Below are 14,275 nucleotides of genomic sequence, written 5' to 3' on the forward strand. Positions count from 1 at the left end.
GGGAGCGGCGCGGGGGCGGGGCGTGGGTGGGGCCGTCGTAGCGCGAGCGCCGCGCGCTTTCCGCGTGTGCGCGGCCCGGAGCGCGGCCCCGGCGCCGCCGCCTCCGCCCGCCCGCCGCGGGGCCCCGCGCCGCCCGCCGCCCCCGGGGCCCTGCCGTCCGCCGGCCGCCCCACAAACTTCCCCCAAAGTTCCCGCAGACCGCAGGACCACAACATGGCCGCCTCGGCCCCGCGGCCTGCGAGAGCCGCCTCCCGGCCCTGCGGTACCTGTTGGAAAGGGCCGTGGCCCGCCCGTGGCCTCGGCCCGCGGAGGGAGGGGGCTGCGGCCTTTGTCCGGCCCGGCCCCGAGCGGGGTGAGCGGGCGGTTTAAGCGCCCCGGGATTGTCCGAGCACTTCGGGCTCTGGCCGGCCTCTTGGGGTCTTGCACCTCGGCTGACGCTGGTGAGGTTGGCCCCGGAGCGGGGCCTGCGAGCCTGAGGTTGTTCACAAGGTGAAGTCTCAGATTTCGGCGTGGATTAAGGAAAATCAGCTCTCGTGTCCATCATAGCTGCAATGTCTGGCAGTGCCTCCACCACCTATTTTGTGTATTTCCAAAGGGAAAGCACAAGGTGTATTAATACCACCTTCAGGACTTTGCACTAAGACTTGAAGCAGCAGCTGCTGCTCTGATGTGTCACAGTTCCTGCCCAAAGCCAGGATAACCCTTTCTAAAACCTACATTAAACTCGATTCTGCCATCTTCCTAGAAAGCCACTTCCAGCACCCAACTGGCTTTAACCCCCCAAAGTTTTCCCCAGCATCTAACCTGTACTTTGGTTGTAAATTTCAGCTTCTTTGTGCCATGCCCAGCAGATCCAAAGAACGATTACTGAGCATCAAATTCCAATAACATTTTACAGACTGTGCCATTTCACATAATATTATCATTTTCTCCCTAAAACTTTATTTTTATAGACTAAACAAATTCTTGTAGGCCCCATGATCTCATATGCCATATTTTCTAAACCTTTTGTCATTCTTAGGCTCCTCTGGACTCCACATTCCTGCCCAGGTCTGTATCCAGTAATCAGGTTAATTAGGTAACAGATCTGAGCGTGGCATTTGCAGAGTCAGCAACAGCATCACCATGTTGGTTCAGACTCCTCCTGATCCCCTGTAATCCCCGGATCCCTTTCAGTGCTGCTCCCTGAACAGCTGTTCCCCCGTTCTTGACAAATTCATGGTGACTTTTTGATTTGTCACTTTTTACGTCACCTCCCTCTCCAAGGGCCGGGATGTCAATAGTTTATTATCTTCCTGCACTTTGCAGTTAAGCTGAGCAATTTTCCGTCCACGGAGCCACCCCTCTCCCCCTTCTTCCAGTCAATGTTGATCCATCAATGCCATGATTATTTTGTTAAAACACACCAATTATTTAAGGATGGCTCTGTCTGGCCTCCTGAATCATGGGAAATGCATTTTCCAGCCTCAGTGTAAACACGTAACCACATGCAATCACACCTCCTCTGAGTTCTCCTGCGTTAATCAAGATTTTAAATAGTGTTCCAGTAGTTTTGTCCATTTTCTGAATTAAACAGGCCTGAAACACATTTCAAGAGCTCTTGGTCTCTGAGCTCTCCATTACCAGCAAGGTTTGTGCTTGGCTTCCCTCAGGAGGTTTCTCCTGTCTCCCTGCAGTTACTCTTTCATCCTTTCTATATTATGGGAGAAGTTTTTGTGGAAGAGAAACAGGAATTTATTGAAGGGTCTGTGAACATCTTCTGAACAACTTGCACTACCAACAGTTTCGATCAAAATGTGCAAGCACAGATTTAAACCCACAACTGAGTTTTGCATTATATTTGCTCTGCCTTCTTTTTCACCTTTACATTTTCTCAAACACTTTTATTTAAAAAAAGAAAATTCATTAAACCAAACTGACCTAAATAATGACCAGTGAGAAGATTGTTTCCTTGTAAAGAGACAAGATAAGCTGCTATGTGAGATGCTGCTGTGCTGCAAGTATAAATGGCTGTAACTATGCAGGAAATTACAGACCTGGTTGCAGCCAAGAGAATAACTTTATTCTGTAGCAACAGTTTGTAACATCTGATTTTTTTTTGATGTTTTGACCCAAACTGGCATTTTTATTCAGTACAAAATCCCCGAAAACTGAATTTATGAACCATCTCAAATCAAAGCAACTAATCAGAAATTAATCTCCTTTTTGTGTGCCACTGTTTCAATTAGCAAAATTCTATGCTAAAATGTGGATTCTCCTTCTATAAGGAGTCACTGACTCCAGAGGTAAAACCATCCAGTCTGCAGACAGAAACATGGGCCTACATCAAACCAGAAGTGACCAGCACAGGACGGTCAGTCTGAACAGCTCACACTGAACTTGGAGAGTGATGCTCAAATGCTGAGGAATGGTCTGAAAATTGGGAATGTCCTGCAGAGGAAGAGGGCCTGCTCCTGCTAGCAGAGATCTGCAGTACTTCAGGAATGTTTTCCTGGACCACCTTCTCGAGCTGAAGTAGATCAGGAATTCCTGAATAAAGGCAGAACAGACCTGAGTCACTCTTGTTGATTGACTTCTCACCTGCCTGGAAGAGGCAATCAGATACATGTTCCTTTCTTATTCCTTTGTGCTAAAATTCATGGGGGTTGGAATGTTGGAGATTCCTTTCCTCACATTTTGCTCTCAGCCTGGTTCATTTAACTGTGCAACAGCCCCACAGTCACAAGTTCAGAGGAAGGGAAATTAGGATTCTGTGCGTGTCATAGTCATGGCACATATGATCAGTAATATTAATACATATTTTTGTGGCAAAATAGCACAAAACACATTTTTGTGTTCTGTACCTGGTGTTTGAAGTGTCCTTCTGCCTTATTTTATATAACTTTTGGGATGAGTGGATTATTGATCTACAGAAGAGGTTTGTGCTTGGCTAATTTTATAGTTTGTCCTGGGTGATTCTGTGGTTTGTCCTGGGTAAAAATTGATTTATGTGTCAAATTCAGTATTGATTGCAATAAAACATTTAGAGCTTATTAATTTGGGAAGATGAGGATGAGGAATTTAGGATTCTCATTGAGTCTGTTCATCTGTGCTTCAGTAAAACCTTTGGCTTAGCTACAGCTTCTTACCTGGTCCCTAAGAGTGAAGGGGGTGACTGCAGAATTGTATTAAACACAAAACACTGGTGTACAAGAATGACTTCCAGGAAGCTTCAGGCATCTATCTCAAAGCAGGAGCTCACACTGGAGTTGTCTGGACTCCCTTGATAGCCAACAGAAAAATGCTGGCACCTCTGGGAGCTGGTGCACTCCATTCTAGGTCAGATGTTCAGTCAGGTGTTCTAAACCAGAAAATGTATTTCTTCATCTAATACAAAGGAGATTATTCAGAGATTTGGTGCATAAAAATAAATGGAAAAGTCTATTTCCACTTACAACACACTGGCACAGGTTGCCCAGAGAGGTTGTGGACTCCCCATCCCTGGGAGTGTCCAAGGCCAGGCTGGATGGAGTTTGGGGCACCCTGGGACAGTGGAAGGTGTCCCTGCCCATGGCAGGGGGTGGCACTGGATGAGCTTGAAGGTCTCTTTCAACCCAAACCATCCTGAGATTCTGTGAGATACCAGGTTTTCAGCCCAAGTAACAGGAATAGTGGTTCTGTTAATGCTGTTTTAGGACACTTTGCTCAGCTGGGCCTTCAAGGGTGGCTGCCCTGAAAGGCAGAACACACAACCCCAAAATCTGCCTGTGACCCAGGACTGGGCTGGACAGAACACATTTTGTGCTCTGAACAATAAATTCTGCCTTTCTCAAGCCCATCCTGTGAGAAACCTGCAGTTCCCACTGGCTGTGAGCTTGGAACCAGCTGGAAGGAAGGAAATGGGGCTGCAAATCGGTGTCTGCTGCCTGCCATAAGGTGTTGGGGGTTTTTACATGCTTGGAGATGGCCCCTTGCATTCACAGACTTGGACTTTGCAGAGGCCTTGGGGTCTCCTAGGATTGAGTCAGCTCTGGTCAAAGGATCTGCTCACAGACTTGCTCGCCCCCAAATTCCCTGGGAATCTTCAAATGGCTTCTGGGAATACTTCTAGTAAAATAAGTTCAAAATCAGTGCTAAGAGTAGGACGGTTTGTGAAACTTTGCTGAGCTTTCTTGGTCACAACCCTGTCAGTTCTGCGTCTCCCTGGGAATGGATTGTAAAAGCTGGGAGCACCAGCCATGTCCTGAGGCTGTGTGTGGAAGCAGTTTTACCCACTCCAGGGGTGCAGGGAGGACCATCTGGCAATGGTTAGGTTGTTGTTATTCGCTGTGTCCATTGATTCTCCCCCAGCCCGAGACAGATCCTCAGGCGAGCTCGTGAGTTCCTGTCTGGGAACTCCGCACCCTCCTCCTCCTCCACAAACACATGCAAAAAATTCACTGGGGTTTTCTGCCCCAGTTTTGTCTTTTCTGCAGGTTCCTGTTAGCCCTCCATGGCAGACTGGTATTAGAAATCATCTTTCAGGCCTCTCACTCCTGCCAAGAGTGAAAAATGACTTATTGTGGGTTTCGAGTTTTTGTAAGTTGTCAAAGTCTGTTTTTTACACAATTATCTTCCACTTCAGAGAATCACAGAATCCCAGGAAGGGACCTTAAAGCTCATCTCATTCCACCTCCTCCCACGGCAGGGACACCTTCCACTATCCCAGGTTGCTCCAAGCCCTGTCCAGCCTGCCCTTGGACACTTTCAGGGATGGGGCAGCCACAGCTTCTCTGGGAACCTGTGCCAGGGCCACACAACCCTTACAGGGCACAATTTCTCCCTAGTACCAATCTAGACGACTCTCTGTCAGTGGGAAGCTGTTACTCCCTGATGTTTCTGTAGTCTTGCAGCTGTAGTATTCCCTTCCATGTACATCCTTGGGTACTCCAGGGTAACTCAGTGCCCTTCAAGAGCAGGCACAGCTCTTTCCAGAGCCCAGGCTGGCTGCTGGCTCAGGGCTGGGAGGGTGGATGCCAGTCTGGAGCACATGGGATTAAACGCTAAGGAAGGAGTTGTGTGTGGCCAGCCCCACTCTGCATGGGAGATTGTCTTCAAAACAGGGAAATGGTGGAGTCACCATCCCTGAAAGGGTTTAAAATTGTATATATGGGACACTCGGGGAAATGGCTTCGTGGTGGCCTTGGCAGTGCTGCACGGTAGGGTACACGGTCTCAGAGGGCTTTTTCGACCTAAATGGCTCTTGGAAAGCACTGCTGACCCCACCCGCCAAGGCACCAATGCGGACGTCTCCGGGCCTCCAGCGTGTCACAGAGCCCCAGGCAACTCCCTCCTCCTCTTTTTCCTCCTCTTCCTTTTCTTCCTCCTCCTCCTTTCCTTCCTCCACCTCCTCCTCCTCCGCTCGGGCCGAGGGGAGCGGGCCGGGCCCTGGCCGCGGTCCCGCCGAGCGCCAGCAGGGGGCGCGCCCCGGCAGCCAGCGCGGGGCTGGGCCTGGGGGGCTGAGCCGGGCCTGGGGGGGCTGAGCCGAGCTCTGGGGGTGCTGAGCCGAGCCTGGGGGTGCTGAGCCGGGCCTGGGGGGGCTGAGCCGGGCCTGGGGTGCTGAGCCTGGCCCTGGGGGGTCTGAGCCGGGCTGGGGGTGCTGAGCCGGGCTGGGGGGGCTGAGCCGGGCCTGGGGGGCTGAGCCGGGCCCTGGGGGGCTGAGCCGGGCCCTGGGGGGCTGAGCCGGGCCTGGGGTGCTGAGCCGGCCCTGGGGTGCTGAGCCGGGCCCTGGGGGGGGCTGAGCCGGGCCTGGGGTGCTGAGCCGGGCCTGGGGGGCTGAGCCGGGCCCTGGGGGGGCTGAGCCGGGCCTGGGGTGCTGAGCCGGGCCTGGTGGGTCTGGGGATGCTAGGCCGGGTCTGCGAGTGCTGAGCGGGACGGGCGGTTTTAAGGCAGCTGCACTGTAATGTCACTCACTGCTGCCACTGCTCAGGTGAGACCAGCACTCAGAGTTCCCGCTCTGTGCCTCCTCCGCCCCGTGTGCCTGCCACAATAGCACGTAAATCAAGGGAACCCGGCCTTGCTGAGTTTCCAGATGAGGAAGATCTCTTGCACTTCCCCCTCCGCTCTCACGAAGTCCTTGGAGCAGGGAGCAGTTTCCACCTCCCGTGGCACGGGATGCAGCAGGGCACGGGCTCTGAGTCAGGTTTGCCCTTTGGCTCCAGTCACTGCCAGGTTGGGACTGGGAATAAAGCACAGATTTCTGATTTCCTGTTCAGAGCGCTGAGCTGATGTCCCTGGCCCGTCACACCTTCTCCATTTCACACAGATCCACATCATCTCCTCCGGCACAAGGTCTGACAGCGGACCCTGGCACAGCCTCACGTTACTCACAGGTGAATTTTGGATTCATTTCTCTCAGTGGTTACAAAGCAGCTGTGGAGCATGTGGAGTGTGTTCTTCCTGACCTTTTGGAGGAGAGGGAATTTGCAGATGATTACTGATGTATCTTTTATTGTGAGATTCTCCTACAGTTCTTTTTTAAAACAGCTTAATTTGCCAGCACTAGGAAGGCTCCATCCTTGCCTGTGCTGAAGGAAAAAGCCAGGGGATGCTTGCCATCACTGGCAGTGTTGTACTGTGAAATCCCAGGATGACTCTGCCATGGCCAATCCCTTGGGCTCTCCTTTGGGGAGCACCTAGAATTTGGTCATTTTGCTTTAGGTTTTGGTCTACATTGAGAAGGATATTTCATAGCCTTCCAAGTGTTTAACAGTGAAAACAAAAACAACACCGTGAATTTTACGGGAGTAGTGTGGGAATAGAAAACATCACACTTTCCCATCAATAAAGTAGAAAATTTACTTTTATGAGTCAAGATAACCAGGTTGTGTCAACAATACCTGATTCGTGTATTGCTCTTAACTTAATAAATCTCATTTCATGAAGATAAAATGCCTCCTAGAGAGCACTTTTGAGAGTAATGATGATAGCAGCATTTTTAGGAGGCAGGAGCATGAGGTGCAGCTCGCTCCAGGTGAATCTCACCTCTGAGGAGCTGATTCCAATTCTCCAAGGAGAGGAGAGCTGGCAGCCAGCCAGGGATGTGATAGGGGAGCCCAAAGTTCAAGTGACCTTCCCTCTCCCGTTCTCCACCTGCACTTTTTCCTTCTTTCTGATAAGCTGGGGTTTCTCCCCCCTGCGTTCCTTGCCATGAATCAGGTTACACGCTGGAGCCAACAGGAATTCCCAGGGTGTTTCTCAAACAGCTGGGAAGGGGCTGCACAAACACAACTGAAGAAACATTCCTTGAAGAATTTTAATCTCCTGGACTTAAGTCAGTTTGTTTTAAACAGATTGAAAAGTACACCATCTATTTTATTAAAATTTGAAATTCCTTGAACCAGGGAATTTTTATGGCGTACCATCATCCTCAATCAATTTTGGTTTATTGCTTTTTCAAACATACTTAAAACTCATGACTGCTTCAAAGATTCAGATAAGTATCACAAGTAATATCAAATTGAGGCATATCCTCCTCAAAACAGTTTCCTTTACTATTGGCAAATTAATAAAGCAAATATAGATTACTTAATTCAATACTTTTTAATTAACTGTGTTTTTAAAAGATTTTTTTGTTAGAAAAACTAATAATTTGAAACAGAAAAGCTTGTTTGGAAAACTCATTTCAGAAATACCTCCTCGTTTTTTGCCAAGAGCAGAACAAACATCTTGCTTTCATCTTAGCTTGTAGGTGTAAAATTGCAGCTTCCTGTGCTTATCACTGTACATATTTTCCATTTGTTGTGAACCTGCTATCGGAACAGATAATAAAATATATATGAGGTAATAGTTGGAGTACCAGAGGCAAGTGGGAGACAGGTGCTGGATATAAATTTCCTTCAAAACATGTCACCATGACTATAACCATTAAAAATGTGGGGGATTTGATGGCTTTTTTTGTGTGTGGAAGATACTTTACAATAACCACAGGAAGGTGAAGAACTCCACTGGATGCCACCTGTTCTTTGGCATGGGCTGGCACATCACCTGGGCACGCTGGAATAGATTTTAAAGGGAAATTCTTCATTCTAAACACCATTTCCCAGAAACAGCCACCCACCCCCGAGTTCTTGTGCCCCAGACCGGGGTGAGCGGCCAAGGCACGGGGCTGGCGGTGCCGCCGCTGCCCCCGCACGGGAGCGGGGCATGGCCATGGCAGCTGGAGGGCAGCCGGTAACGATGGAGCCCAGCATGGGGCCATCGGTCCCGGGGACCCGGCCGTGAGGGGAGCGGCCATGAGGGGACCCGGCCGTGAGAGAAGCCGCCATGAGGGGACCTGGTGCTGAGGGGAGCCAGCACTGAGGGTAACCAGCCGCTACCATGGCGACCCCCCTAAGCTTGGCTCCCTCCCTCTCTCTGTCTCCCGCCTCGGTGTTCCCCGGTTCCCCCCGCCGCTGTCACCCCCGCCCCGCCCGAGCCCCCGCGTCCCCTCAGCGCGGCCGCGCCGCCATGGCTCCCCCGCCCCACCTCCCCCGCACGTCTCGCGCAGCTCGTCGAGAACGCTCCTCCTCTCCCCTTTCTTTCTTCTGCTTCTTTTTTTTTTTTTTTTCCTTTCCTTTTTTACTATTTAATTATTTAATTAATTTTTAAAAAACCATTTTCCGCCCTTCCGGGCTCGGGCGGTGGCAGCTGCGGAGCGAGGCGGAGCGAGCGCTCCCGCCGCCTCCCCGCGCCCGCCCTCCCGCCTGAGCCCCAGCCCGCGCCCGAGCCGCCCTCACACACCCACCGCCCGCCCGGCTCCGCATCCCGCCGCTCCCAGCATGGTCATCAAGGTCTACATCGCCTCTTCCTCCGGCTCCACGGCGGTAAGAGGCCCCCCGGGGGAAACTTGTGCCGGGCGGGGGACGCGGGGGGCGGCCGGGCAGCGTGGGGAGAGGCCGGGGCAGCCGCGGTCCCCTCACGGCGCCCGGCGCTGTGCGGGCGGTGCTGCGGCTGCCGCCGACGGAAAGCGGCATTTCCTCGGTGATCCCGCAGCCCTCACCCTGTGCTGGGAAGGCAGAGCCACCACCATCTGGGGTTTTTTTTTGTTGTTCTTGAAGTTCAATTCTGAATGTGTCGTCCGTCGTTTGGTTTTGATGAGTTTATTCCTCGTTGATTGTGGCAGGCGTGTGTGGCCGCTGTCCCAGTAGCCTCTGATTCTTGCCCTGTTGGGAATACTGGATTTCGCTTTTCGTGGCCCCAGTGTGTTACAGACAGAGCTTGGACTGTGTTTTTCAAGGGGAAAATAAAGAGATACACAGAAATAGCGGGATTTGTGCCTAGATTCAGGTGTAGCTCTATGTCCTTAGGATCATCTGGTTTCTCTTTGATCTGTGTGAGAGATGCTCCGAGACTGAAATCCGGGGGATTTGGTTGCACTTGCTGTGGATGTGCTGGAGAACTACAAAATGCCAGGGACTCAGAAAATGCCAGCGATTGCAGTTAATGATCAGTGACTTTTACTGCGAGGAGATAAAGAGTCTGAGCTGTGGCTGTATGATGACCTTTTCCTGTCACTGTTCGTGCTTCAGGTCCCTAAACTTTGGGAGAACAGTGATGTACAGAAGATAAAAACAAGCCCTCAGTGCATTCTCCTTCTTTGCTTGAGTGCAGCCACTGGTCTGTGGGCTTCAGCAGATCAAATACCAGTTGGTAAGCTTGGGGTGACGGGCTGCAGATGGCACAGGAGCCTGTGCCTCAGGTGTCCCTGCTGTCCCTCCCTTCCTGGGTCATTTTTAGTAAACTTGATGCCAGCGCTGACAGTGCTGGTGGTGAAAAGCAGAGGATTATTTCATGCTGACCGGTGAGGGTCTTGAAATCCTGAGTAGTTCATTCATAAAAGGGATCCAAAGGGATTTCTACTGGGTTCGTACAGAATGATCATCTGTAAGGAAAGCAGCAGATTGGAAAAGTAATCCTTTCTTTCTAATGCAGCTGTTAATAGGTTTCAAGTTGACTGCTTCAGTTGCTATAGATTTTTATCAGTGCTCTCTTCATGGCACCTATTGATTTCTGTCTGTCTGGTGATACTGAGCTTCAGGGGTGCAAGCAGAGCTCTCAATCCCAATTCTGTTTTTATAGTTTTAAATTAAGTTTTTAATTATTAGCTTAGTGTTTTCTACAGTGCTGCCTGGTCCTTGTGTGGGTTGTACATGTTACAAAGCTCCAGTCTGACTAACTGCTGCCTTTCAGGCTCCTTTGTGCATCCCTGCCTGTGGAATTTTGAATGTAGCGTTGGTGTAATCTGTTTTTTGGGGAATTCGAGTGTAATGTGCACATGATTGCCAGTTTTATGACGTGTATATTTATATATACATACACATGCACATACACTCATGCCTGTGTCTAAAGCTGGAGCAGCTCAAGGGATCTTGTGGTAATGAGCAAGACTTGCACATTCTTAGATTCCTGCGTACACTGAGGGTGTTTCTGTTGGCAGGACCAGCCCAGCACCTCACTGGGTGATATTTTCTTTCCAGTATAAGAATTTTAATCGATGTTTCAACCTAAAGTAAGACAGAGAGGCACCTCTTTGGAGGGAATGGGAATGAGTTGTTTCTGTGGCTCTTAAGACCGTTGGTGAGACAGGCTTTGCTTGGAGGACCAGAGAAGCCTTTCTGGGTGCTGAATTTGAAATAACCCACTCCAGGAATGGAAAATCCACATCAGAGAAGATTGCTACAGAGGGATGGAACAGAGACAAGGCTGTTTGCAGGAGAGTGACTGAACTGGGTAACATCAGCTTGGGAAGGGCTCTCACTCCTGCTAAGTCATCTTTGTACTGTAGTGACACTCAGCACTGTGTTATTTTGGGTTTTAAAAGGCTAATTTGCCTGAGTAGAAGCAAACCAGAAATAAGTATCAAATCTCCTCCTTCCTGCCCCATTTCTGTAAGCTGAAGAAGCTTTTGTGAAACTGGAAAGTGTCTCCCAGTGAATGGGAAAGGGTTGAGGTTGCTTCACACCTCACGCCCTGGGGCTGTGAGTCTTGGAGGGTGCCCAAATTTTGTGGTCTATTATTGGCGAAGTCCTGCTTTGCTGCATGGTGTAATTTGCCACATCACAGTGTATAAAATGTTTCCCCAAGGCGCTGTTCTCTATAATGTTTATATTCAGTATGATGTATCTGTGAGGAAAAAACCACTGTGTGAAGCTCGTGTCTAAGCAAAGACATTTTATGAGTGTGTTTCAAGGGATTTCTGGAAAGTATGATGATTGACATCTTCTCTGGCCTCCTACTTGAATTTCACTCCATATTGTGATAGTTGCAGCACTAGTTTCCTGCAGTGTTTGAAAGTCTTGCTTGGGAAGTGGCCCCTTGTATTTAATCTTCCTCACCATGGATGCTGTGCTGAGCTGTGGGCTGGGCAGGGATGCACGGGGATTGTGAGGATGAAGATGAGGTGAGGACACCCACATGGGAATGGAGTGTCATGGAGAGCCTGGAGCTGCTGTCAGGAGCCTTCCTGCACAGCAGACAGGGGAAGTGGGCAGTGTTCCTCAGCCTGGCACAGTGCTGGAGGCTGCAGACACAAATGAGGCACAAATGCTGCATTTGGAAGTGTGGGGATGTTGCAGGAACAGGGACTGTGCTGGCTGTGAGAGGGGTCTCACTGCAACCTCCCATTCCAGTCCTTCAGGAGGTGAAAGGAAGAGGGGCCTAAGAGTCATTAAACTCTTGCTTTTGGTAGAAAAGGATATAAGGAGGGAAGATGCTGAATGGCACAAATCCAGTGTGTGATTTTCTCCACAAGATTTTGATATTTTGTTGATTTTGGGGCAAGAGATTGGCCAGCATCAGAATCCCTTTCTTCCTGAAGGCAACTGGATTGCCCATTTTATTGATCTCATGTGGAAGGGAGCCAGGTGCTTAAATTCTTCTTGGTCTTAGAGTGTGCATTTGTTGCCAACAACTGCACAGGTCTTGAGTACAGACTTTGAGAGTGTTTGTTCATCCAGCATCACCCTGCAGTTCCAGGGGGGTGGCTGACACTGGAGGCTGTGGCTGTGCAACTGAAGTGCCAGCACTGGATGTGGTGGGCTGAGCTCTGCCCTGTGCCACTGCCGGTGCTGTGGGCTGTGAAAACTGCCACATCAAATGTCTGGTGTCCAGATGCTCTGTGGAGCCAATTGCTGCATTTTTGTGATCTATAGCCACATTTCCATCTCTCCCAGCTCTGTCCTCCTCCCTTGTTTTGATGGCAGTGTGAGTGGTTTTCTTTCCTTGCCTCCTACTGCGACTGCAGACACGGCAGAAAGGAGAGATGATCTCCAGAGTCAGAGTCTTGTGTTACACAGACCTGCTGCTGTTTATGGATGGTTTTAGAGAGTAAAGGAAATTTTAATTTCTTTTTCATTCACAAAGTTAAGGATGTGGGGGGTTCATATTTTTCTTGTATTGTCTTCTTGCTTGGGAAAGGATCTAGGTCTTCTCCCAGGAAGCGAAGATGAAAGTGGTCCATGGTCTGGAGAACATTTGCTTGCAATTACTCTTCTCTTTTCCCAGTAAGACACCAGAGAAGTTGCTGGTGCTACTGGAGACATATAACCAGTGCCAAGGGCTTCCTGGAGCATTCCAGGGGAGAAGAGCTGTTGGAAATGATGAGAGCATGTGTAACCACCAGTTCTTGTCCCTGCTCAACAGCTCAGTGCTTTGGGAGGGCTGGTGAGGCTGCTTCATTCTTCTGAAGTTTGAATCCCAGGGAATTAATACATGGAGAGATGGAGATTGTATAAAAAAATGATATTTTGCATTTAAATCCCCCAAGGGCCTTTTCTCTCAGATGGTCACAATAAATGCAAATAATGCCACCCCTAGAGAGAATGAGCAGAGTCTGTGTGTTTGTGTTTGTGTTGTTGGCTGCTGTGAGCTTTCATGGAGTCAGAGAATCGTTCAGGTTGGGAAAGGCCTCAGAGCTCATGGAGTCCAACGGCTCTGCTGTGGCAGGAGGTGGCTCAGAGGGGAAATGCAGCCACAGCAGGGTGGCTCTGTGCACGCAGCCTTATCAGTGTGGATCACAAGTGTCCCTTGTGCTGCCCCGTTCAGGGCTCCCAGCTGCCGTCCCAGCCCGGATGTCGGTGGTCACGTTTGTCGCTGCGGAAGCCCCGAGCAGGGGCAGCAGACGGTCAGGAGCAGCTCGGGAACTTCCCTGGGCTGCCTGGCAGGGCAGTGGCTGTGGGAAGAAAACACTGATACAAATCTCTGGTAAATAGTCCTGGACTGTGATGCAAGTTTGGGTAAACTCACGTATTATGGGGAAATAAGCTGCATCTGTAGTTCAAATCAATCTCATGGTGTGTGTATGTTTGCATGATACTCAGTTCATGCAGTTTATATGCCGTGGGTGAAAACTGACTTGTTAAGCTAGGTATTGATATTTAAACCCCTCTTTTGTGGAAACATAATACATGTGAAGGACTTTTTTGGATACCCAGTGTTCACCAAACAGAGTTTCTCTCAATAAAATGGTAGGAGTTGTTCTGAGTTAGAGCTCTTGGGATGGAAGACAAAATCCGTGATGCGGCTCAAGCTCGGATGTGTTCCATCTGCCTCCTGGTTGTTTTCTGTACAGTCATTGTTCCAAACTCGAGAGAAGTCAAATATTTTGCTTAAAATATTGCATTCAAATTTTTAATGGTGCCAGAGATTAAGTTGGCTGCAGTTGTTGCAATAGTTTTAATATGTCAAAATAAAAAACATTCTACTGTGCTTAACTAAAACCAGTTTCTGACAGCAGGAGAATGATGGAAAATTCTACTCCACAGTTAAAGCCAGGAAAGGCTTTTTGCTGAGAATTTTTCTAGGTTGTATATGCAGGTAGGACAGTGTTTATTCTGAGGTGGTGCATCAGGATTATGTCTGTGCCTGAGGAGAAGAGGCAGATTTTGGGGAGAGGCTGGATGCTGTCAGCTTGTGCTGGCTTTCCCTCTAACCCTAAACCACAGCACGTTCTGAGACAGGATGCACACAGCATCATGTCAGGGCTAAGCACTTGTGGGCTTTAAATAAATATTTATAGAGTTGAGCACGGAACTTTCCTTTGTCCTGGGGCATTAAAGTTACACTCACAAAATTCCTGTAGAAGTCAGTGAAGTGGCGTCTGTGTTAACGAGCAGAGGGTGCCAAGACTTTCATCTCTGCAAGGTTATTCTGACTCCTTCCAGGGAAGGAGGAACTGGGGAGAGGGGAGACAAAGGGAGCTACACCGACATTGACAGAATTCAGCTGTTCAAGGACAAAACAGAATTGAAATATTCCCTCCTAAGAGAAAAACAAGAGC

General features: G+C 49.5%; 1 protein-coding gene across 1 annotated transcript in view; it reads left to right on the plus strand.

The window, feature by feature from the left end:
- Window positions 1-8,560: 8,560 nt before the first annotated feature.
- SH3BGRL (SH3 domain binding glutamate rich protein like) overlaps window positions 8,561-14,275 on the plus strand; it is a 30,942-nt gene continuing 25,227 nt past the window's right edge. Inside the window, exon 1 of the mRNA XM_054641511.2 lies at window positions 8,561-8,822. Within this exon, the coding sequence (XP_054497486.1) occupies window positions 8,778-8,822 (45 nt within the window). The 5' untranslated portion in view covers window positions 8,561-8,777. The remainder of the gene's footprint in view (window positions 8,823-14,275) is intronic.

This window comes from Agelaius phoeniceus, chromosome 14, assembly GCF_051311805.1.
Source record: "Agelaius phoeniceus isolate bAgePho1 chromosome 14, bAgePho1.hap1, whole genome shotgun sequence".
NCBI classification, from domain to species: Eukaryota; Metazoa; Chordata; class Aves; order Passeriformes; family Icteridae; genus Agelaius; species Agelaius phoeniceus.